This window comes from Sapajus apella, unplaced genomic scaffold (genome assembly GCF_009761245.1).
Source record: "Sapajus apella isolate SASKATOON/1434 unplaced genomic scaffold, GSC_monkey_1.0 scaffold47, whole genome shotgun sequence".
Lineage (NCBI taxonomy): Eukaryota > Metazoa > Chordata > Mammalia > Primates > Cebidae > Sapajus > Sapajus apella.
In genome coordinates, this window is record NW_022436987.1 from 7,149,592 (window position 1) to 7,176,158 (window position 26,567).

The 26,567-nt window shown below is 37.1% G+C and overlaps 1 protein-coding gene across 3 annotated transcripts in view; it reads left to right on the plus strand.

Annotated features, from left to right (window-relative positions):
* USP47 (ubiquitin specific peptidase 47) overlaps positions 1 to 26,567 on the plus strand; it is a 138,165-nt gene that overhangs the window by 16,343 nt on the left and 95,255 nt on the right. The window contains exon 2 of one of the 3 annotated variants that reach the window (XM_032240754.1): positions 21,701 to 21,760. The exons of the other annotated variants lie outside the window; for them this stretch is intronic. Coding sequence (XP_032096645.1) covers positions 21,701 to 21,760 — 60 coding nt within the window. The remainder of the gene's footprint in view (positions 1 to 21,700; positions 21,761 to 26,567) is intronic. 3 annotated transcript variants of the gene reach the window in all.

Consider the following 26,567-nt stretch of genomic DNA (forward strand, 5'->3'; position numbering starts at 1 on the left):
CCACAACCAATTAGATGTTTGTATAGGAGTGTGACCTTTCTAACTTCACTTCAGACTCTGATTGGGCACCACTTCATTTACATGAGTTGAATACCAAGTGGCCAATGGGAAGAAACCTTTAGGGGATATTTGGACCCAAGAAGATACTTTATCCAGGACCTTGAGCTGCTGCTGGTGTACCTCCCACCCTGTAGAGTGTACTTTCGTTTTCAAAAAATCTCTGCTCTAGTTGCTTCGTTCTTTCTTGCTTTGTTTGTTTGTTTTGTCCAATTCTTTGTTCAAAACACCAAAAACCTGGGCACCCTCCAGTGGTAACAGTTAAATACTAATGTTATAGCCCCTCCATTTTTTAAGTGAGAAAAACTATTAAGGCCATGGAAACTCAGTAAATTACTTAGGGTTTCAGATAATGAAAGGGCATCAGTGAGACCTTTTTTTTTTTTTTTTTTTAATCAGTGTTACTGAGGTATTATTTACATACAGAAAAATTTATCCTTTTAAGGTATATAGTTTTACAAGTTTTGACATAGAGTTGTACACCCACTACTATAAGTCCTGATGTAGAATATATGTGCCATCTCAGAAAAGTTCTCAGTTGTCTCTTGTAATCAATTCCCTTCCCCTACCTCCAGGCTGTGGCAACCACTGATCTGTTTTCTGTCCTCATATTTTTCCTTTTCCAGAATGTCATGTACATGTAATCATATAGTATGGTAGCTTTTTGGGTGGGAATTTTTCACCTAGCATAAAGCATTCGAGAGTCATTTATGTTGTTGCTTCTATCAGTAGTCTATTTCTTTTTGTTGCTGAATGCCACGGTTTGTTTATCCATTTACCAGCTGATAGACATTTGGGTTATTTACAGTTTTTGGTGATTCTGAATAAAGCTACTATAAATATTCGTATACTAGTTTTTGGGTGGACATATGTCTTCATATGGTAAGTGTATGTTTAACTTTGTAAAAAACTGTCAAACTCTTTTCTGAAATGGCTGTACCGTTGTGCATTCTAGACAATTCTGGTTGTTCTGCATCTCTGTTATTACTTAGCAATTTTAGGGTTTTTTTTTTTTAAGTTTAGTTTTGCTTTTTTAACCATTTTAATAAGTATGCACTGGTGGTATCTGTTTGTGCTTTTCATTTGCATTTTCCTAATGACTGATAATGTAGAGCATCTTTTCATGTTCTTAATACTGGATTTTATTAAGCTTAATTCAGCATCCTTTATGTATTATATATTTAAGGTTTTGCCAGGTACTAATAGGAGGGAAATGAATAAAAAGAGTATTTATCCTCAAAGAGTTTGTAATTTATATAGGGAAAACTGGTAATAATGTTAACGTGATGCTAGTTAGAGTTTTGTTAGGCTCTTTGAGAAAGGGATTTGCATAGTAACTGGCCTGGTAGAAAGGACAGTAGTTTGGAAATCAGAAAACTCAGTTGTTTGACTTTACCTTAGTTGTTTAACCTTCCTGGTTTTTCTTTCTCTTCTTCTTTCGTTAAATGAAGGAATAATACCACATAAAGTATCAGGTATGTCTCTAAATTGTGTATCTACGTAAGTTTTTCTTTCCATGCAGGTTTTTAAACATTAACGAGAAGCCTAGGCATTCAGAAAACAAAAGATCTTTGCAGATTTTCCTAAGCTGATGAAATTCCTCTTAACCTGTACCCCCAAAAGATACTCTTTTGAAAATTTAAATATTAAAATTTTTGTATATAAATTTCATTATATACAAGAATTGCATATTTCTTACATATATTTTAAGGATAGTAACTGATAGTTCTATGATAATACCTTACTTTTGTATAGTATGACTATATAGAGCATTTGCAAGAAGTTCTTCCCTTTGATAGAAAAACTACGTAGATGGCTGAGCATGGTGGCTCACATCTGTAATCCCAGCACTTTGGGAGGCCAAGGCAGGCAAACATTTGAGGTCAGGAGTTCGACACGAGCCTGGCCAGCAGGGCAAAATACTATCTCTACTAAAAATACAAAAATTATCTGGGAGTGGTGGCATGCACCTGTAATTCCAGCTGCTCAGGCGGCTGAGTCAGGAGAATTGCTCGAACACAGGAGGTGGAGGCTGCAGTGAGCCGAGATCACACCACTGCATTCCAGCCTGGGCAATAGAAAAAGAAAAACTGTGTGGAGGATATATTTTATATTTACTTTTAGGACCCAGAGAGTGAGAGATAAGTTAAGTGATTTGTGTAGGATTACACAGCTAGATGAAAAGTAGCCACTTTGACCTAAGGATTCTAGTTTAGATCTTTTGACTCTGCAGTCTGTTTTTCTTGTACTATAGGCCACTCTAATAGGAAATAAACAATGTTTAAAAAGTGTTAAGTAACATTAACATTTTTTTCAGATGTATAATTTCATGTTCAGAGTATTAAAAGAATATATTCTTAAGAATTATTATTATCCATGCTTTTAAATAAAATGCATGGTAACATAATATAAACAAGCTCCCTTGATTTAGCAATAATGAGTAGAATGTTCGTAGCCTATAAACAAGTCAGTTGTTTCATAAGCTGAGTCACTGCCTGTCAATAACAGCCAACTCAGAAGGAAATCTTAGCTGTAATCAAAAGTAAAGATAACAGAAATAGTAAAGGACATATTATTTTGCCTCCTGAGAATAGTTTTGGTTTCTAAGTTTAGATACCTACAGTATTAGTGGGTTACCCATTGCCAGTACTAGAATAGCTATTAAAAGAGCAAGGCAGAGTGGAAAGAGTATTAGGATAGAAGTGAGAGGAACAATAATACATTACAATTTTAATGCTACAAACATGTAGCATTATACAGTCATCAGAAGGCCTCTGTTATTTAGAAGACCTGTGTTCAAATGTGACCTTGGGCAAGTCACTTAAGGTTTCTAAATTTCTTTTTCTTCATCTGTAAAATAAGGAGCCTTGCAAAGGTCCATCCAACTTTATGTTATTTTATTATTATGTTTTGGAAATGGAGTCCCACTTTGTCACCTAGGCTGGAGTGTAGTGATGGGATCTCAGCTCCCTACAGTCTCCACCTCCCAGATTCAAGCGATTCTCCTGCCTCAGCCTTCTGAGTAGCTGGGATCACAGGCATACACCACCACACCCAGCTAATTTTTGTATTTTTTTTTTTTGGAGAGATGAGGTTTCACCTTGGCCACGCTGGTCTCGAACTCCTGACCTCACGTGATCTGCCCGTCTCGGCCCCCCAAAGTGCTGGAATTACAGGCTTGAGCCACTACACCTGGCCCCATCCAACTTTGAATACAGTTCAGTGTTGAGTGCCATTACCCATCTGGTTGGTTGGTTTTTAATTGTCAGAATAGATCAGTTATTGTTAAATGAATTGTGAACTATTCTTTTAAAGTCCTGAAACTTTGCATTTTTAGTTTTCCTGTTATTTGAATGAGTGCTTGATGTAATTTGTTGCAGCAACTAAAAATAAGCCAAATAGGATCAAAAGAATTTTATTTATTTTCTAATTTTAATACTGTGGAGTTCTGGGAGCCTATTTCATGACTGTTTTAGAATAAAATGGAATGTAGTTACCTGAGAGACACACCCTAATACTAGAGCACACAGGTATGAAAATAAGTATTTTTATAAAATTTTAAAAGCATGCTTTATCCAATTCAGCCTAGTTATGTTTTATTACTTGAGTGCTTTTATGGTATATAATTTGGAAACAAATGTCATATAGTGACATGTAATTTATAACATGTTCATTAATTTAAATTCAAAAAATTTCTATGATGATGTTGAACAGCATGTGCTAAAACAAATTATTACAGAATTTGTATTTAACTAGAACGATAAAGCAAATCTACTTATAATTTATTTAATGCTTTAGGCTTTTAGAACAGGTACAAACAAAGTCTTTTGTTTAAAAAAAGCACACACACATAGGAAGGTTTGAATTTAGAAAACAAATTAAAACAGAATGTGATTATTGTCAAACACCATTTAAATGCTAAAAGCCCTTATTGCACTAAAAAATTCACAATCTAAAATTAGATTACAAAATTTTGTTTCAAAATCAGTTTCTAGAAATTAAAAGTTTTTAAAGCATACTTTATGCTTCCAAAAGCATTAGCTGTAACACATTATGAAATTATTTTTCTGAACAAATATATTTGCTTAGAGAATTCTGTGTAGGACTTCTGTAGTTTGTTTTTAGTAGTAAAGATTGTAAAATAGCCATTTTCATTTCTTAGCTAAGCAGAATCATGCATAAGAATCTGCTTATATTCTTATATACATTGTGATTTTTATTTATATTCTTATATCTTGAAGTATTTGTGTATTCCTCACAAATCTCCTCACATCCTTTGACGTGTTTGTTTTCCTTGAGTATATAAGCAAGAGGAAATAAATTTTGCAGTTTTAGAAAAGCTGATATAAATCCTAGAAATTTGAGCCTACAGCTCAAATTTGATGGTGGTACAAAAGCTAAGGGTAAGAAGACTTTTCTCTTTTTAATTTGTATAAACTGATGGGGTACAAATGTAATTTTTTTTTTTAAGAGATAGGGTCTCACCATGTTGCCCAGGCTTGTCTCTAACTCCTGGGCTCAAGTGATCCTCCCGCCTTGGCCTCCCAGATTACTGGGATTACAGGTGTTAGCCACCACACCCAATTTACAAGTGTAATTTTATTACATGCATAGATTATGTAGTAATGGTATCAGGTCTTTTAGAGTATCCATTGCCCAATAACATATATTGAATCCTTTAAGTAATCTCTCCTCACCTATCCTCTTCCTACCACCTTAGGGCTACAAAGACAGCCATTTAGGGGACCTTGTAGAGGGATACTAGCGGGAATGGAGTTGAAGATAAAGTAGATACTAAGAAAGTCTTCAATTTTTATGTTAGTGTAGTTTGCATTATTTTCTGATTATAATGATTTATAGAGAGGAGGGGAGGATCACTCAAGCCCAGGAGTTAGAAAGGCTTGACTATTTAGAAATGTTGTGATTTGATTTTTAAATTGACGAGTCATGGGAAATGTGGTATATTTTAATGATGTACTTTAACTTCAGTTTTCATCCACTTTAAGATGGAAGCATTCAAAACTTGAAATCAAAAAATAGAAAAGCAATTTGATGCTCAAAAACTTAAAAAGTAAAAAATGGCTGAAAGCTTATAACTTGATTAATGTCAAATTTGTTGTTTTTACTGTTAGTTTTATTTACATTTATTCCTAAATTGAAATACACTGAGTAAAAAGTTATCTGATTTTTTAAAAGTATGATGAAACTTGTCATATTTAAGAACACAGCTTTCTGCCACTTATTTCTATAACTAACATTTTAGATTTTAAGTAAACAAAGTGAATTTTAATACTGAAAATGAATTTTTTGAAGGGATCCTTGAGTATTAAGCCAATTATAACTGTTATTTAATCTTTACTGTCTGCTATCAGTATTTTAGTATTATTTAGGAAATAGGACATGTTTATTTAAATTTTCAGAGTACCTACAGATACATTCTTAGTTACTTATTTCCCATGGTATATAACTATCTTTTTAATGTTAACTTTTACATTGAATAAATCATTTATTTATTTTAATGTTTAAAAATTTCCAGATTGGGCCAGTGAGAGCCGTTTCACCTGATTTTGATGTCCCCTTAACATAAACACACCATTCTTTGAGCACTTATTTTCTGGCAGTACAAGATATTCCATATTCTTCTAATTTCTCAGCGCTGATTCTAAGATTAGCCATTTCTACAAAGATCTCCAGATCCCTTTTCCGGAGAATGATACTTAGAAATGAGGTCTGGGCTCTAATTGTACTTACTGTTATATATATCATTGCTTCTAGTCCTCTCTCACTGGAAGGAGCTAGAAAATATGCACACAAACACATAATGTGAGTAAGAGCTATATTTATTTTATATTTATTTCTATGTATGTATGTATATATCCACTCAAATTATAATAACTCCCTCAATAAACAGGCAGGTTTTAAAAAATGTTTTGGATTACAAGAAAAATATAGGAATTTATTTTGTGCTTACATATTTATACATATTTATAATATGACTGCATAGTGTTTTTTGTAATGTAGACATTTGTAATGTTGGAAACCTAGTGGCAGTTTTGCTTCTTTCACAAATTCATGGAGTTAAGCAATTTTTTTTTTTTTTTTGAGACGGAGTTTCGCTCTTGTTACCCAGGCTGGAGTGCAATGGCACGATCTCGGCTCACTGCAACCTCCGCCTCCTGGGTTCAGGCAATTCTCCTGCCCCAGCCTCCTGAGTCGCTGGGATTACAGGCACGCGCCACCATGCCCAGCTAAAGCAATTTTTTTTTAATTTCTTTTTTTAATTGTAAAATATACATAACATAAAATTTACCACCTTAACCATCTTTAAGTTTGTACAGTTTGGTGGTACTCAGTTGTGCTACCATCGCCATCATCCATCCACAGAACTCTTTTCATCTTACAAAACTGAAACCATGTATCTATTAAACAACTGGCCATTCCACCCTCCCCATAATCTCTAGCAACCACCATTCCACTTTCTGTCTCTATGAATTTGACTACTGTAGGTATCTCGTATAGTATTTGTCCTTTTGTGACTGGCTTATTTCACTTAGCATAATGTCCTCAAGGTTTTTTCATGTTGTGGGATTGTATTAGGATTTCATTCCTTTTTAAAATTGAGTAATTGAAGATGGCTAAATAGGAACAGCTCCAGAGTGCAGTTCCCAGCAAGAACAACACAGAGGGTGAGTGCTCACTGCATTTCCAAACAAGTTTTCACTACCCATAGACTGGGAGATTCCCAGGCCGAAAAGTACCATGAGTTCTCAGTGCAGCTGGTGCTGCAGGTTGGCACACAGAAACACAAATCTGGGCGGCTGTTTCAACTGACACCTGGAATGCCTGAGAGACAGAGCTCACCATTCAATTGAAAGGGAGGGGGCTGAGACAGTGAGCGAGGCAGTCTGGCTCGGCGGGTACCACCCCCACAAAACAAGCAATCTGAAACACTCTGGATTGAGAGTTTTGCAGCCAAGTGCAACAGGACCCGGGACTATCCAGCTCAGTGGGGGGACGGGCATCCGCCACTACCAAGGCAGCCTGCCAATACCAAGGCAGTTCACACAGCAGCTGGGCACAGCCTGCGGCAGCTCAGCAACACCTCTGCTGGCAGACTGTGACTGAACTACTCTGTGAGGGGAAGGGCATCTCTGAAAAAAGGCAGCAGCACGTCAGGAACTTAAAAATAAAGCTGACTTTCCTAGGTCAGAGCACCTGGGAAAAGAGGCAGTTATGAGTTCTGCTGCAGCAGACTTAGAGGTACCTGCCCAGCAGCTCTGCACAGAACAGTGGAGCTCCCAGCACAGCACTTGAGCTCCTGTAAGGGACAGACTATCTCCTCAAGCAGCTCCCTGATCCCCATATACTCAAAGAGATACCACATAATGGAGAGCTCACGCCAACCTCTGGCGGGTACCCTTCTGGGACAAAGATAACAGAAGAAACTCGCAGCAGCTCTTACTGTTCTGCAGCCCCACTGGTGATCCCCAGGCAAGCAGGGTCTGGAGTGGACCTCCAACACTCCTGCATCAGAGGGGCCTATTGGAAGGAAAACTAAGAAACAGAAATAGCTTCAACATCAACAAAAAGGATGTCCACTCAGAGACCCCATCTGAAAATCACCAACTACAAAGACCACAGGTAGATAAAGCCACTAAGATGGGAAGAAACTAGCACAAAAAGGATGAAAACACCAAATACCAGAACGCTTCGCCTCCAAGGGATCACAACTCCTCCTACCAGCTAAGGATCAAAGATTGATGGAGAATGAATCTGACGAATTTACAGAAACAGGCTTCAGAAGGTGGGTAATAACAAACTTCTCAGAACTAAAAGAACATGTGCTAACCCAATGCAAAGAAACTAAGAACCTAGAAAAAAGGTTAGTTGAGATGCTAACTAGAATAAACAGCGTAGAGAAGAATATAAAAGACTTGATGGAGCTGAAAAACACAGCACAAGAGCTTCATAAAGCATACACAAGTTTCAATAGCCGAATCGACCAAGCAGAAGAAGGGATATCAGAGATTGAAGGTCAACTCAATGAAATAAAATGAGAAGGCAAGAATAGAGAAAAAGAGTGAAAAGAAATGAAAAAACCCTCAAAGAAATATGGGATTATGTGGAAAGACCTAATCTGTGTTTGATAGGTGTGCCTAAATGTGACAGAGAGAATGAATCCAAGCTGGAAAACACTCTTCAGGATATTATCCAGGAGAACTTCCCCAACCTAGCAAGGCAGGCCAATATTGAGGTCTAGGAAATACAGAGAACACCACAAAGATATTCCTCAAGAAGAGCAACCTCAAGGCACATAATTGTAAGATTTACTAGGGCTGAATGAAGGAAAAAATGCTAAGGGGAGCCAGAGAGAAAGGTCGGGTTACCCACAAAGGGAAGCCCATCAGACTCACAGCGGATCTCTCGGCAGAAATTCTAGAAGCCAGGAGAAAGTGGGGGCCAATATTCAACATCCTTAAAGAAAAGAACTTTCAACCTTGAATTTCATGTCCAGTCAAACTAAGCTTCATAAGCGAAGGTGAAATAAAATCCTTTACCGACAAGCAATTGCTGAGAGATTTCATCACCACCAGGCCGGCCTTTCAAGAGCTCGGGAAAGAAGCGCTAAACAAGGAAAGGAGCAACCAGTACCAGCCACTCCAAAAACGTACCAAATGGTAAAGAGCGCCAACACAGTGAAAAAAATTTGTCAACTAACAGGCAGAACATCTAGCTAGCATCAAAATGGCAGGATCAAATTCACACATAACAATATTGACCTTAAATGTAAGTGGGCTAAATGCCCCAATCCAAAGACACAGACTGGCAAATTGGGTAAAAAGTCAAGACCCATTGGTATGCTGTATTCAGGAAACCCATCTCACGTGCAAGGATACACATAGGCTAAAAATAAAGAGATGGAGGAAGATTTATTAAGCAAATGGAGAGCCAAAAAAAGCAGGAGTTGCAATCCTTGTCTCTGATAAAATGGACTTTAAACCAACAAAGATCAAAAGAGACAAAGAAGGGCATTACATAATGGTAAAAGGATCAATACGTCAAGAAGAGCTAACAATCCTAAACATATACGCACCCAATACAGGAGCACCCAGTTACATAAAGCAAGTTCTTAACAACCTACAAAGAGACTTAGACTCCCACACAATAATAGTGGAGACTTTACCACTCCACTGTCAATATTAGACAGATCAACGAGACAGAAAATTAACAAGGATATCCAGGACTTGAACTCAGAACTGGACCTAGCAGACCTAATAGACATCTACAGAAATCTCCACCCCAAATTCACAGAATCTACATTTTCTCAGCACCACATTGCACCTACTTTAAAATTGACCACATAATTGGAAGTAAATCACTCCTCAGCAAATGCAAAAGAATGGAAATCATAACAGTCTCTCAGACCACAGGACAATCAAATTAGAACTCAGAGTTAAGAAACTAACTCAGAACTGCACAACTTCGTGAAAACTGAACAACCTGCTTCTGAAAGTTGACTGGATAAACACTGAAATGAATGCAGAAATAAAGATGTTCTTTGAAACAAATGAGAATGAAGACAAAACATACCAGAATCTTTGGGACACATTTAAAGCAGTATCGAGAGGGAAATTTATAGCAATAAATGCCCACCAGAGAAGTGAGGAAAGATCTAAAATTGACACCCTATCATCAAAATTGAAAGAGCTAGAGGAGCAAGATAAAAAAGCTCAAAAGCTAGCAGAAGACAAGAAATAACTAAGATGAGAGCTGAACTGAAGGAGATAGAGACACAAAAAACCCTTCAAAAAAAAATTGATAAATCCAGGAGCTGTTTTTTTTTTTTTTTTTTTTTAAGATCAACAAAACAGATACTGCTGCCCAGACTAATAAAAAAAGGGAGAAGAATCAAATAGAAGCAATACAAAACAATAAAGGGGATATCACCACCGATTCCACAGAATTACTAATGACCATCAGAGATTGCTACAAACAACTCTATGCACATAAACCAGTAAACCTGGAAGAAATGGATAAATTCCTGGACACTTGCACCTCCCAAGCCTAAACCAGGAAGAAGTTGAAACCTTTAACAAACCAATAAGAAGGGCTGAAGCTGAGGCAGCAATTAATAGCCTACGAACCAAAAAAAGCCCAGGTCCAGATGGGTTCGCAGCTGAATTCTGCCAGATGTACAAAGAGGACTTGTTACCATTCCTTCTGAAACTATCTGAAATAATCCAAAAAGAGGGAATCCTTCCCAAATCATTTTATGAGACCAACATCATCCTGATACCAAAACTCAGCAGGGACCCAACAAAAAAAGAAAACTTCAGGCCAATATCCATGATGAACATCGATGTAAAAATCTACAATAAAATACTGGCAAACCAATTACAACAGCACATCAAAAAGCTTGTCCATCACGATCAAGTAGGCTTCATCCCGGGATGCAAGGCTGGTTCAACATTTGCAACTTTATAAATGTAGTGCACCACATAAACAGAACTAAAGACAAAAACCACACGATTATCTCAATAGATGCAGAGAAGTCCTTTGACAAAATTCAACAGCCCTTTATGATAAAAACACTCAATAAACTGGGTATTGAAGGAACATGTCTCAAAATAATAAAAGCTATTTACGACAAACCCACAGCCAATATCATACTGAATGGACAGAAACTGGAAGCATTCCCTTTGAAATCTGGCACTAGACAAGGATGCCGTCTCTCACCACTCCTATTGAATATAGCATCGGAAGTCCTATCCAGAGGAATTAGGTAAGAAAAAGAAATAAAGGGTATTTAATTAGGAAAGGAGGAAGTCAAATTGTCTCTATTTGCAGACGACATGATTCTATATTTAGAAGACCCCATCGTCTCAGCCCAAAATCTCGTTAAACTGATAAGCAACTTCAGCAAAATCTCAGGATACAAAATCAGTGTACCAAAATCACATGCATTTCTATACACCAATAACAGACTTAAGGAGAGCCAAACCAAGAATGAACTGCCATTCACATTTGCTACAAAGGGAATAAAATACCTAGGAATACAACTAACAAAGGATGTAAAGGACCCCTTCAAGGAGAACTACAAACCACTGCTCAAGGAAATAAGAGAGGACACAAACAGATGGAGAAACATTCCATGCTCATAGTTAGGAAGAATGAATATCATGAAACTGGCCATACTGCCCAAAGTAATTGATAGATTCAATGCTATTCCCATCAAGCTACCAATGACCTTATTCATAGAGCTGGAAAAAACCACCTTAAACTTCGTATGGAACCATAAGATAGCCTGCATAGCCAAGACAATCCTAAGCAAAAAAGAACAAGGCTGGAGGCATCATGCTACCTGGTTTCAAATTATACTTCAAGGCTACAGTAATCACAATAGCATGGTACTGGTACCAAAACAGAGATATAGGCTAATGGAACAGAACAGCCTTGGAGGCAATGGCACACATCTACAACCATCTTATCTTTTTCCCCAAAAACAAGCAATGGGGAAAGGATTCCCTGTTTAATAAATGGTGTTGGGAAAACTGGCTAGCAGTTTGCAGAAAGCAGAAACTGGACTCCTTCCTGAAACCTTACACTAAAATTAACTCCAGATGGATAAAAAACTTAAACATAAGACCTAACACCATAGATACTCTAGAAGAAAACTTAGGCAAAACCATTCAGGACATAGGCATAGGCAAGGACTTCATGACTAAAACACCAAAAGCATTTGGCGACAAAAGCCAAAATAGACAAATGGGACATAATTAAACTCCAGAGCTTCTGTACAGCCAAAGAAACAACCATTAGAGTGAACTGGCAACCAATAAAATGGGAAAAAATTTTTGCAATTTACCCATCTGACAAAGGGCTAATATCCAGAATCTACAAAGAACTAAAACAGATTTACAAGAAAAAAACAAGCCCATCCAAAAGTGGACCAAGGATATGAACAGACACTTTTCAAAAGAAGATGATATGAGGCCAAAAAACATGAAAAAATGCTCATCATCACTGATAATTAGAGAAATGCAAATCAAACCATATTGAAATACCACCTCACACCAGTTACAATGACAATCATTAAAAAATCTGGAGACAACAGATGCTGGAGAGGATGTGGAGAAATAGGAACACTTTTACACTGTTGGTGGGAGTGTAAAGTAGTTCATCCATTGTGGAAGACACTGTAGCACTTCCTCAAGGATGTAGAAATAGAAATTGCATTTGACTCAGCAATCCCGTTACTTGGTATATACTCAAGGGATTATAAATTGTTCTGTTATAAAGACACATGCACACATATGTTCATAGTGGCACTGTTTATAATAGCAAAGACCTGGAACCAACCCAAATGCCCATTGACGATAGACTGGACAAGGAAAATGTGGCACATATACACCATGGGATACTATGCAGTCATAAAAAATGATGAGTTTGTGTCCTTTGTAGGGACATGGATGCATCTGGAAACCATTATTCTCAGCAAACTGACACAAGAACAGAAAATCAAACACCACGTGTTTTCACTCATAGGCAGGAGTTGAATAATGAGAACACAGGGACACGGGGAGGGGAGCATCACACATGGGGATCTGTTCTGGGGTGGGGGCACCAAGGGAGGGACAGTGGGGGTTGGGGAGGTCGCAGTGGTATAACATGGAGAAATGCCAGATGTAGGTGACTGGGGGATGGAGACAGCAAATCACATTGCCATGTGTATACCTATGCAACAGTTCTGCATGATCTGCACATGTACCCCAGAATCTAAAGTACAATAAAAAAAAAATCGAATAATGTCCCATTCTCTGTGCGTGTGTATATCATATTTATACATTATCATAGAATATAACAATCTTATTTTTAATGTAAAGTAGATTTTTAGCATTCTTATTTCTATTTAGGGGAACTTTCTTTAGCCATTTTCTTTTAGATTAGTCTGCTGGCATCAAATCCGTTTTTCTTTATTTGAGAACGTCTTGATTTCTCCATGATGCCTAAAGGATATTTTCACTGGATATGTAATTCTGGATTGACAGCTCTTCTTTCAGCCCTTGGAAAGTGTTGTGCAACTTACTTCTGCCTCCGTGTGGTGAGAATTCTGCTGTCATTTGAATTGTTCTGCCCTTATAGTTAAGATGGGTTTTCCCCTAAATACTTGAAAAAATCTTTCTCTTTGTCTTTAGTTCTTAAGGGATTTGATTATGATGTGTCCTGAGATGAATTTCTTTAGGTTTACCTTATTTGTGGTTTGCTCAGCTTCTTGAGTATGTAGGTTAATGTCTTTTGCCAAATTTGGGAAGTTTTCAGTTGTTACTCAAGTACTTTTTAAACTTGCTCTCTTTCTCCTTTTCTTCCAGGATTTGAATGATATGAATGTTAGATCTTTTATTACAGTCCTGCCAGATGCTTGCCACTGATCATTGTTTTAGGGTCTGTTTTTCTTTATTGTTTAGGTAATTTTCATTATTTTTATCTTCAGAATTACTGATTCTTTTGTCATTTTCTTTCTGCTGTTGAGCCCTCCTAATTAGTTTTGAGTTTTATCTGTTATTTATTTGCTGAGACTTTGATTTTTCAGACATTTCATGTAAGTAATTGCTTGTTGAAACATTTTTGTGATGACTGCTTTAAAATGTTTGTCACATAATTCAAAGATCTGTTGTCATCTTTTTGTTGGAATCTGTTGGTTGTCTTTCTCATTCAAGTTGAGATATTCCTGGTTCTTGGTATAAATGAATTTTTTGTTATATCTTGGACGTTTGGGTATTATGAGACTGGATCTTATTTATGTCTTCTGTTTTTGACAGATCTCCTCCAATACCATGCCAGCAGTGGAAAGGGGGCATTCCCTCATTACTACAAGGTGGGGGTAGAAGTCCGGCTTCCTCATCTGGTTTTTTTTTTTTTTTGTAACCTGGAGTGGGAAGGGTGCCTTGTTACTGCTCAGTGGGGGTGAAGTTCAGGCTCCCCTTAAGCTTCTGCAGACACCTGCTTTGCTGGGAGGGGTAGGAGCACTTTGTTGTTATTCTCCACATAGCCTTTATTAACGTAAAAGTGAAAGCTGTTATCCTCACCTTTGGGCTGTGAAGAAGTTTCCATCAGCCTTCTCAGCCTTCTTCTACACCACCCTGTTGGGGGCAGGGGGAAGGGAGTTTCTTGTTCAGGCCAGGCAAATGTGGGAATCTTTCAGTTCCTTTGGGAATATACCCAGAAATGGAATTGCTGGATCTTATGGTAATTCTGTGTTTAATTTTTTGAGTAACCACCAAACTTTTCCACAGTGGCTGCACCATTTTAGTTTCCTACCAGCAGTGCACAAGAGTTCCAGTTTCTCTACATCCTTATCAACACTTGTTGTTTCCTTCTTTCTCTTTCTTTCATTTCAGTAGCCATCCTATAATGGGTGTGAAGTGGTTACTCCTGGTTTTTGATTTGCATTTTCCTGATGATTGCTTATGTTGAGCATCTTTTTATGTGCTTGTTGGCTATTTGTATATATTCTTTGGAGAAATGTTTAAGTTCTTTGTCCATTTTTTAATCAGCCTTTTTGGGTTTTCTTGTTGTTTATATATTCAGGGTATTAATCTCTTATATATTCAGGGTATTAATCTCTTATATATGGTTTGCAAATATTTTCTCCCATTCTGTGGGTTGTCTTTTTACTCTGATAGTGCCCTTTGATGTATTAGAGTTTTTATTTTGATGAAATCCAAGTTACCTATTTTTTTTTTTTTTTTTTTTTTGAGACGGAGTTTCACTCATGTTACCCAGGCTGGAGTGCAATGGCGCGATCTCGGCTCACCGCAACCTCCGCCTCCTAGGTTCAGGCAATTCTCCTGCCTCAGCCTCCTGAGTAGCTGGGATTACAGGCACGCGCCACCATGCCCAGCTGAATTTTTTTTGTATTCTTAGTAGAGACGGGGTTTCACCATGTTGACCAGGATGGTCTCGATCAAGTTACCTATTTTTATTTTGCTGCATGTATCTTGGTAACGTGTCCAAGAAATCATTGTCAAATTCAGTGTCAAGAAACTTTTCCCCTTTGTTTTGTTCTAAGAGTTTTTATAGTTTTACCTCATTACATATAGGTCTTTATCTATTTTGAGTTAATCTTTGTAGCTATCCATTTCTCTCCTATCTCCTTTGTTAAAAAGAAAACAAAAGCTTTGTGACCAAAGATTGAACACTGAGTAACAATTTTACTATTAAGTTGGGAACTAGATCCAATACAAAGGGGTGCTGGTCAGGATAAGACTCAAGGCTCAGGAGAGGGAAAGTTGTAGGTTTTTTAGAGCTAAAACTCATGAACAATCTGTTTCATATCAGATAAACAAAGTCTGTCTGTGCCTGATTAGATGGCATATATAAGCTTACAGTTTAGGCATTGTGTTCCCCTGAGTTGTTGGTGGTTTTTCTGGAAAAATGTCTTGGTGGTGAACATGATTTGGTTAACAGATGATGATGATGGCATTGCGGTAGTTTAATAAAAATGTTTTTAAACATACCTGTCATCAGTCTAGGTGGCTAGGTCAGGATTCATCACCTTTCTTTTGGGGTCACTTTCTTTTTTCCTATAGTACCTTTTTTTAAGGAGTTTCTTTAATGATAATCTGTTGCTGACAGAAATCTCTGTTTTTCCATCCTTATAGATATTTTCGCTGTTTATAGCATTGTGGCGTAACAGTTACTTTCTCTCACAACAATGAAAGTATCATACATACTCCAGCCTTCTGGCCCAGAGTTTTTTCTATTGACAAATCAGGTATTAGTCTAGTTATTTCTTTTAAGGCAATCTGTTTCTCTCTACTACATTTTTTTAATTTTTAATTTTATTTTTTGAGACAGAGTTTCAGTCTGTCACTCAGGCTGGCATATAATCGCGCAATCTTGGCCCACTGCAACCTCTGCCTCTCGGGTTCAAGCGATTTTCCTGCCTCAGCCTCCTAAGTAGTTGGGATTACAGGTGTGCACCACCACACCCAGCTAATTTTTTGTTTTTGGTACAGACGGGGTTTTGACATGTTGGCCATGCTGGTCTCAAACTCCTGACCTCAAATGATCTGCCCATCTGGGCCTTTCAAAGTGCTGGGATTACAGGTGTGAGCCACTATGCCTGGCTTGCTCTGACTGCATTTAAATTCTTCTCTTTTTACTCTGCTTGAGATTTTTTGAGATTCTTGACTCTATGGACTGGTGTCTTTCATTGGGTCTTGAAGGGTTCTAAACCATTATTTATTTAAATATTCCCTCTGCTTTCATTCTCCCTTCAGGATAGATATTAGGCCTTATTACTTATTTACTTTAGCCATTCCGAAAACTGCGTGGTAATATTTCATTATGGTATTAATTTGCATTTCTCTAATGGTTAGTATGTTGTACATCTTTTTATGTGCTTATTTGCATCTGTTTATGCTCTTCATTGAAATGTCTTTTCATGGTTTTTGTCTATGTTCTAATTAGATTGTTTGCTTTTTTATTATAGGTTTTCAGAGTTCTTTATATATTCTAAATACTAGTCCTTTATTGATTATGTGGTTTGAAATATTTTCTCCCAGTCTAACTTTTAATCCTTAACAGAATCTTTGCAGAGTAGACATTTTAAATTTTGATGAAGTCTAATTTATTTTTCCTTTTATGGATCATGATTTTGGTGTCAAGGCTGAGGACTCTGCCTAGCCTGAGTTCTGAGAACATTTTCTCCTGTGTGTTTTCCTAAAGGTTCTATAGTTTTATGTTTTTCATTTATGTTTATGATCAACATTTAAGTTAATTTTAATATAAGTTGGAGAGTTAGGTTGAGGTGGTGTTTTGTTTTGTTGTTGTTGTTTTTGCCTCTGGATGTCTAAAAGAAATGTTCCAGCATCATTTTTTGGAAAAACTATTTTTCCTTCCATTGAATTGCTTTCATACCTAGTCAAAAATCAGTTGTGCATATTTGTATAGGTTTCATTTGTGACATTGACCTATTTATCTGCCTACCAATACCATACAGCCTTGATTACTGTTGCTATCTATTAAATCTCAAAATCAACTAAACTGAGACCTCTCACTTTATTTTTTTTCAAAATCCTTTTAGTTTTTCTGGTTCCTTTGCCTTTCCATATAAATTTCAGGATAATCATCCAAATTTTCAAAAACTCTTGCTGGGATTTTGATAGGATTTGCATCAAACTTTGCTCTCGTTTGAATGTTTTTCGTCTTCAAAATGTGGAAATTTAGTTTATGCTATAATAGTACTGAGAGATGTCAAATACCTTTAAGAGGTATTTAGATCATGAGCGCTCTGACCTCACGGATGGACTGTCATTATCACAGGAGTGGATTCATTATTGTGGGAGTGGGTTCACCCTCTTTCACCCTCTTTTTGCTCTTGTACTGTGTGATGTCTTCCACCATGTTATGATGTAGCAGGAAAGCTCTTGCCAGATGCTGGCATCTTGTTATTGGATTTCCTAGTCTCCAGAACTGTGAGCCAAAAAAATTTCTTTTCTGGTAATTGGTGTATTTAGATCATTTATATTTAATGTAATGACTAATGTGTTAGAGCTTAAGTGTGACATTTTATTTTTTGCTTGCTTTTTTTTATTTCTCTGTTAACTTTTTTTGTTTTCCTGTGGGTTATGTGAACATTTGTCTAATTCTATTTTGATTAACTTATAGTATTTTTATTGTTGCCCTTTGTATAGCTTTCTTGGTGGCTTGTGTAGGTATGACATAACATATACCAACTTATCACAGTCTGCTGGTGTTATTTTACAAGTTCAAGTGAAATGTAGAAACCTTACCTCTCTTTTTACGTATTTTTACCCTACTCTGTTTATAATTGTGTTAAATATTTTCTTGACTTGTAACCACATCAGACAATGTTTTAATTTTTTCTTCAACTGTCACGTCTTTAATTAAAAATCAAGAGGAGAAGGAAAATGTATTACATTTAGCCATATTTTTGCTTTCTGTATTCTTTTTTCCTGATGTTCTAAGGTTTCTTTGATGATTTCTCTTTTGTTTAAAGAACTTTATTTAGCCATTTCTTCCTGTGGGTACTTCCACTAGATGCAGATTCTTTGAGTTTTCCTTCATTTGAGTATGTCTTGACTTCTACTTGATTACTAAAGCAATTCCTGGGTCGTTCTTGAAGGGCATTTCTTCTGGTTATTGGATTCTGGTTTGACGGTTATTTTCTGTAAGCACCTGAAAAATACTGTGCCACTTCCTATTGGCCTCCATGGTTTTTGGTAAGAAAATTATCCCACTTTTCTATTCTTTCTTTTTTCATTCTTTTTCCTCTCTTTGTTTTAATTTTAATAGCTTCTAGTGCTGTGTCTTAAGCATTCATTCATTGATCTTCATCAGGGCTTAAATTTGTTAATCCCATCCATGTTATTTTTTATCTTAAATACTGATTTTTTAAAATCTTCATATGGGTTAAACAGTTTGATCCTTTTTGAGTTTTGCTTTTAGGCTTTCTAAGGTTGGACCAGAGTAGTCTTTAGATTTAGGTCTAATTTGGTCCCATTAGTAACACAGTACCCTTCTGAGTATCCTTATCTGATGACATGTATATTATGAGATTTAAAAAATTGTGGTTGGTGGGTGGCTGGGTGCTATGGCGCACACCTGTACTCCCAGCATTTTGGGAGACTGAGGTGGGCAGATCACGAAGTCAAGAGATCGAGACCATCTCGCCAACATGGTGAAACCCCATTTCTACAAAAAATACAAAAATTAGGTGGACCTGGTTGCGCATGTCTGTAGTCCCAGCTACTCGGGAGGCTGAGGCAGGAGAATCACTTCAACTCGGGAGTCAGAGGTTGCAGTGAGCTGAGATCGCAACACTGCACGCCAGCCTGGCAACAGAGTAAAACTCTTGTCTCCAAAAAAAAAAAAAAAAACAGACTGGTTGGTGGGAACCTAAGTGAGCTCCAGGGATTCCTTCCCGGGGTTCTTTCTCTTGCCTTAGGCACACGCTTTACATACATATGCTAATGAGAACTCCTCGGAACACGCGAGGGGGTTGCATTTTAGGTCATGGAGCTTGCTATTTGCACAGTGTCTAGCTTTCTTCTGCCCGGTGAACTGTGGCTCTTTTCACCCCTTGAACTCCTTCATCTTTTAACTGAGGGAGATTGCTGGACTCTACCTGGGTTCTCCCTCCTGCACTGCAGCCTAGAAGCTGGCTCAGTGTTTTTGTTTCTGCTTTCACAGGGATAATTGCCTTGTGTTGCCAGTTGTTCAGTGTTTGAAAATCATTGCTTCATGCATTTCATATAGCTTTTTAGTTGTTTAAGGTGGGGAGAGTAAATCCAATCCACTACTTTATTTGGCTCAGAGTTGAAGTTTTTTAGAGACAGACAATAAACAAGTAAAATATAAACACATATTTCAGGTGGCTATAAGTACTGTTAAGAAACCTGAAGAAGCAAGGAAAGGAGATAAGGAGTACCAACAGGATTGGAATGTTAGATAAGATAGATGGTGAGAGAAGGACTTGATTGAGAAATGAACTATTTTGATTATCTTTTACTATGTAATGATCTGCCCACAATCTAGTGACTTTTCTCATAGATGTGCAGTTTGGGCAAGGTTCGGCTGAAACAACTTGTTTCTGCTCTGCCAGGCATCAGCTGAGGGCAGTAGAAAGGCTAGGGGCTAGAATCATCTGAAAGATTCCTCACTTAACATGTAGGTAGTTGATGCTGATTGTCTACTGAGATCTCATTTGGGATGTGGCTAGAACCCATACATAGTCTTTCCATTGGCTGCTTGGCTTCCTTCCTCATAGCATGGAGGCTGGATTCTAAGAGTAAGGATCTGAGAAAAGGCCAGGAGGAAGTTAATATGCCTTTTCTAACCCAGCCTTAAAAATCATGCTGTGCTTTTCAGGGAGTCACTAAGCCTGGTCTATATTAAAGGGGACTGGAGTTAGATTCCTACTTTTGCTGGAGGCAAGTTAGACTCCTACTTTGTAGGGAGGCAAGTCAAAGAATTTGTGGACACGTTTTAAAGTTCGACGGCAGTGATATTTGAGCAAAAGAGGTGAGGACATCCAGGGAAAAGTGTTCCAGGTACATGGTATAGATACATAAAGACCCTAAAGGATGCTGGACGCCTGATAGTTTAGATTTGCTTATAGTTTAGTTACCACTGCACAGCATCACCTCCTTAAAGGTCAGGAGAACAGTGTTGAAAGATAGTTGCAGCTCAATAATTTTTTTGTAGAAGGCCCCATGTATTAAAAATTTTAAAAATGAGTACATAAACTTTGATCTAGTAATTCTTTCTTTGGGAAATTAAGGAAAAAAATTAAGCAGTGCTGTGGTGAATATTTGGAAGTGCTTAAATGCCCATTAATAGCAGATTAACTAAATTATGTTTTGTCTATATAATGGAACACTGCAGTTTTTAAACTAAATATTTGACACAGAAAAGTGAGTGAGTATTGAGGGACAAGAAGTAGATTTCAAATACTGGTAAATAAAATTGTCCTATTTGGTTAAAAGCACTCTATATAATAAATAAATATATTCATAGAATAGAGAAGGTTCTGGTGAGATGTATATCAAATTATTAATAACTGCTGTGATAGACTGGATGTGGTGCCTCATGCCTGTAATTCCAGCACTTTGGGAGGCTGAGGTGGGTGGATCACCTGAGGTCAGGAGTTCAAGACCAGATTGGCAACATGGTGAAACCCCTTCTCTACTAAAAATACAAAAAAATTAGCTGGGCGTGGTGGTGGGCACCTGTAATCCCAGCTACCAGGGAGGCTGAGGCAGGAGAATCGCTTGAACCCAGGATGCTGAGGTTGCAGTGAGCTGAGATTGTGCCATTGCACTCCAGCTTGGGCAACAGAATGAGACTTCATCTCCAAAGATGAGATGAGATAAGATAAGATAAGGTAAGATAAGATAAAGCAATGGTAGCTATTTCAGAGTTGCTTTTCAGAAAACTGTTACTGTTAGAACAAATATATTTCTATTATAAAAGCAAAACCACATTTTAAAAGAATATGTTGATACCTTTTTATTAACCAAAGAAGGAGGAATAAGATAAAATATGTACAGAAAAACTGTAGAATGATGTAAAACCAAGATTTTTCAAGAGACTTTCTCTTGATTATACGTTACTATTATTTCCTTGTATCTGTTTTTGTGTTAATTGTAATTTAATTGTTAAAAAAACTAATAAGGCGATACATATTAAAATAGTTGCAGGTGATATTGTTAAGCAATCTTGTTTTAAGAGTAGCTATCATGTGAAAAATTCACTCAGAGATTAGCAAAATCAAGAGATCTCTTGGTTTTCATTAGCGTAAAGAACTGCAGAATTTCTTTACTGGACGCAAAATGTGTGACTTACGACGTTTGATTTATACACAATTCTTAAGCTATCATTCTTTGTTAAAATGTGGGTATTTTCCATATTTATCTTATTCTTTGTCACATCTTTATCATAGATTTTTCAGTAACCTTGGACATTTATGAATAAAATTCTAGTTGATGTACTAATACTTTAATTAATACATATTTTATTGCAAAAATGTTTTTAGGTTAATTGTTCTCATTTCACTGCCTTCTTCCTTTATTTTATATAAATAATTTGTAATTCATTTTGTTCTTATATATCATAGGATGTGTTTTGGAGATGCAGACAAAATATCTTTGATGAAATGAAGAAGAAATTTTTACAGGTAGACTGCTGATGTAATTGCTTTAGTGTGATAATCAGCAGAGCAAGTAACAGCATGTTAGTATTTTTATCTAATATCAAGGCATGTCTTATGTTTTATGCTTGTTTGGCTATTTTATTTTACCCAATTGTAATAATAAAGTCACCGTAAATGAATTGATGTTTGACAGTACCTTGTTTTTAACTAGTGAATGAGGGAGAAAAAAATGACAGAAAAACTAAAGAACTCTTTGCTATGATGTTGGTTATTGTAGTTGCCTATTTTTCCAGATATATTTATTTTCTGAAATATTAATAATGTAGGAAATTAAATCATTTAAAAGTTTACAAAGTCGAAATCCAGAAATCCTATTAATATTAACTTCCTGAGAGCCTTTGTGCACTACAGACTTAAACTTCCATGTGATGTAGCATTCCGGTCCAACCTTTACTTAATACTTGATTTTCCTTTAGTCCCTTTGCTCTGTTTTTTGTCCCCCAGAGTTCCTCCTTTAATCTCTTCTTTCCTTCCCAAGTGTAGCAAGAGACCACTTAGAAAAAGATCATGTAGATAACATCAGAGTTGGCTGGGGTTTTGAGGTGGGGTAAAGAGAGGATCTTAAAAATAAAATCTGTTTTTTCGTGTAAGTTAGGACCTTCATTAATAGCCTTAGACTTGTTACTTGTTAAAATGAAAATGCAGAGTCTGAATAAAGCTGATACTTTTTTTTTTTTTTTTTGAGACAGAGTTTTGCTTGTCGCCCAGGCTGGAGTGCAGTGGCACGATTTTGGCTAACTGCGACCTCTACCTCCTGGGTTCGAGCAATTCTCCTGCCTCAGCCTCCAGAGTAACAGGATTACAGGCATACACCACAACGCCTAGCTAATTTTTTTTATTTTTAGTAGAGATGAGGTTTCGCCATGTTGGCCAGGCTGGTCTTGAACTCCTGACGTTAGGTAATCCAACTGCCTTGGCCTCCCACAGTGCTAGGATTCAGGCATGAGCTACCTCGCCCAGCAGCTGATACATTTTATAAATTTCAATCAGCAAAAATATTCATACCATCAATTCTCTTTTAAAATCTGTGGCTATACATTAATCTTGAACTGTGGATACCCTGATGCATAATGCTCTAGGGCCTAATTACTTAGCTTATAGCAGCACCTGTACCAAAAGGGAGAGAAAATGGACTTATTTTGTGTGTGTGTGTGTGTGTGTGTGTGTGTGTGTGTGTGTGTGTGTGTGTAAAAGCTTGTAACCGGGCCGGGCACAGTGGCTCACGCCTGTACTCCCAGCACTTTGGGAGGCCGAGGCAGGTGGATCACGAGGTCAAGAGATCAAGACCATCCTGGTCAACATGGTGAAACCCCGTCTCTACTAAAAATACAAAAAATCAGCTGGGCATGGTGGCACGTGCCTGTAATCCTAGCTACTCAGGAGGCTGAGGCAGGAGAATTGCCTGACCCAGGAGACAGAGGTTGTGGTGAGCCGAGATCGGGCCATTGCACTCCAGCCTGGGTAACAAGAGCGAAACTCCGTCTCAAAAAAAAAAAAAAAAAAAAAAGCTTGTAACCATAATATTAGCATTTGCAATAACATTGAGAGGAAGAAAGTCTTTAGAGAGCATGTGTTGAATTTAGAGGTAAAGAGGTACCTTCATAATTTTAAAATACTTAAATTTTTTTCTCTTAGAAATGTTTAAATCTTGATGATTTTGAATTTTGTTTGATATTAACTTATATTCTACTTGCTAATGCCATTCTGAACATATACTATCAATTTTAAACCTTAGTTTGTATTCTTTAATAAGAAACACATAGGAAGTATTTTTTTTTTAAATAAAAATTATGAAGCCAGAAGAGAGTGGGGGCCAATATTCAACATCCTTAAAGAAAATAACTTTCAACCCAGAATTTCATATCTAGCCAAACTAAGCTTCATAAGTGAAGGAAAAATGAAATCTTTTGTGAACAAGCAAGTACTCAAAGAGATTTCATCACCACCAGGCCTGCTTTACAAGAACTTCTGAGAGAAGCACTACACATAGAAAGGAACAACCAGTATCAGCCATTCCAAAAATATACCAAAAGGTAAAGAGCATCAACATAATGAAGAATCTATGTCAACTAATGGGCAAAACAGCCAGCTAGCATTAAATGGCAGTATTAAACTCACATATATTAATATTAATCCTAAATTTAAATCGACTAAATGCCCCAGTCAAAAGACACAGACAGGTAAATTGGATAAAAAGCCAAAACCCATCGGTATGCTGCATCCAGACCCATCTCACATGCAAGGATACACAGACTCAAAACAAAGGGATGGAGGAAGATTTTCCAACCAAATGGAGAGCAAAAAAAAAAAAAAAAAGCAGGAGTTGCAATTCTCACCTCTGATAAAATAGACTTTAAAGCAACAAGGATCAAAAGAGGCAAAGAAGGATATTACGTAACAGTAAAAGGATTAATGCAACAAGAAGAGCTAACGATCCTAAATATATACACACCCAATACAGGAGCACCCAGATACATAAGGCAAGTTCTTAATGACTTACAAAGAGACTTAGACTCCCACATGATAATAGTGGGAGACTTTAAGATCACTTTGTTAATATTAGACAAATTAACGAGACAGAAAATTAACATGGATATCCAGGACTTGAACTCAGACCTGGAACAAGTAAGCTTAATAAACATGTACAGAACTCTCCACCCCAAATCCACAAAACATACATTCTTCTCAGTACCACATCACACCTACTCTAAAAGTGACTACATAATTGGAAGTAAATCATTCCTCAGTAATTGCATAGCATTTCACAGGTTTAAATGAAATATTGGTTGGCTGCTTGTTTGTTATTTTCTTCCCTTATTCCTTCCTGTCTCCATTGTTAAGCACAATTATTGGCATAAAAGAGGTTTTTAATACCATTTTTAGACTGCATTCTAGCCTGGGCAATAAAGCAAGACTCTCGTTCTCTCTCCCTCTTTCTCTTCCTCTTTCTTTCTCTCTTTCATTCTTTTTTCCTTTCTTTCTCTCTTTCTTTTTTTTCTTTCTTTAAAAAAAAATTATGATATTGTTATCAGAGAACTCAGATTTGAACTTAAAACTATTGGAAATATTAAGAAAAGGAGACAAGATGACTTAAGAGGCAAACATCCCTTCAGCGAGCCCTAAAATTTCTTACAACTATACCAGCGACTTCTAGATGTTTCTAGCAGTTAAGTCTATCTTTGAAAGAAAATTGTTTTTAGTGTTTTTTATCCCATGTGTTTCACCTTTTATAAACTAGACTATGGTTTTATTCTTTTTACTCTTTTTTTTTTTTTTGAGTCTCTCTGTCACCCAGGCTGGAGCGCAGTGGTACGATACCAGTTCACTGGAGCCTCTACCTTCCGGGTTTCAAGTGATTCTCTTGCCTCAGCCCTCCGAGTAGCTGAGGTTACAGGCATGTGCCACCATGCCTGGCAAGTTTTGTATTATTAGTAACTGAGACAGGGTTTTGCTGGGTTGGCCAGGTTGTTCTCAAACTCCTGACCTGAAGTGATCCGCCCACCTTGGCCTCCCAAAGTGCAGTGATTACAGACATGAGCCACCTTGCCTGGCCTTTTTTACTTTTTTTAAAAGGATTTTTTCCTTCAAACTTTGCTAGGAAATCTAGCTTTGTTTCTGCAGTGAACCTAGACACAGAACACTCTTAGCATATACAGTAAATGTAACTGCTATTGACTTTCTCTGTCTCACAAGTGTAGTATTGCTATGAGTTGTCTAAAATAAATAGTTTCAACTTTATAATTTATACCTTTTTTTGTACTTGGCTAGATTTTCTGTGTAGAAAACTTTGTGCCCTTCAGATAGCGCATCTATACTACATTAAATGTTTTTCTAAATGGAACCTGCTTTAGGCTTTTCTAAAACTTTGCACATGTTTTCTGTTACCTCAGATTCATCAGAGAACCCTTCCGACTAAAAATTTTTGCCCCCTTCCCTAAATCATGTTGTATCCTCAGATGCCTTTGCTTAATGTTAGGTGTAGTCTTAAACGAAAAGTAGTACCCTCCCATCTCTACCAACAGCACCGTCATCATATCTTTCTCTGCTTGAACTTGGATGTGCTTAAAGGTATTTAGGTATGTTTATTTTTTATCTATTACTGTGTAACAGTGGACCCTAAAATGTAGGACTTAATAGGGTAATTAGTTTATTTGTTCTGAGTTCTGTGGGATGGGATTAGGGCCAGGGCTTACAAACTATTCAGTTCTGCTCCAGGTGGCATCATCTAGAATTACTTGGCTCCATCATCTAGAATTACTTGGCTCCATTATGTTGGTGGCAGGCATTGGGTGGAATGTCCAAAAGGCTTTTCTCATAGATGAGGCACCCCAGTGTCTCCACCAAGTGACCACTTCCTCTCTATATGGATTGCTACTGCTTCCTCACAGCATGCTGATCCCTGGATGACTGGATTTCTTACATGGTGGCTGCCTTAAAAGAGGGAATGTTCCAAGAAATAGAAAAGCAGAAACTGCTGGTTTCTTAAGGTCCTGCCTTAAGTTACACAGTATCACTTAGGGAAAAATGTCACATTCTGTTGGTCTTAGATGGTCACATGGCCAGGTCAGATTCATGGGAAAAGGAAAAAGAAAAAAGAAGGGCAAAGAATTTTTTTTACCATCTTTAATCCACCTCAAGACGTAATTGTTTTTACTTTTGGGCCTAAGTAGGATCAGTCTAGGTTAGAGCCACAAAGAAATTAAGAAGATAGCTGCCCTAATTCCCCATTTCCAAGAAATACCTTTTTACGTTTAAATATTTTGGAAATGTT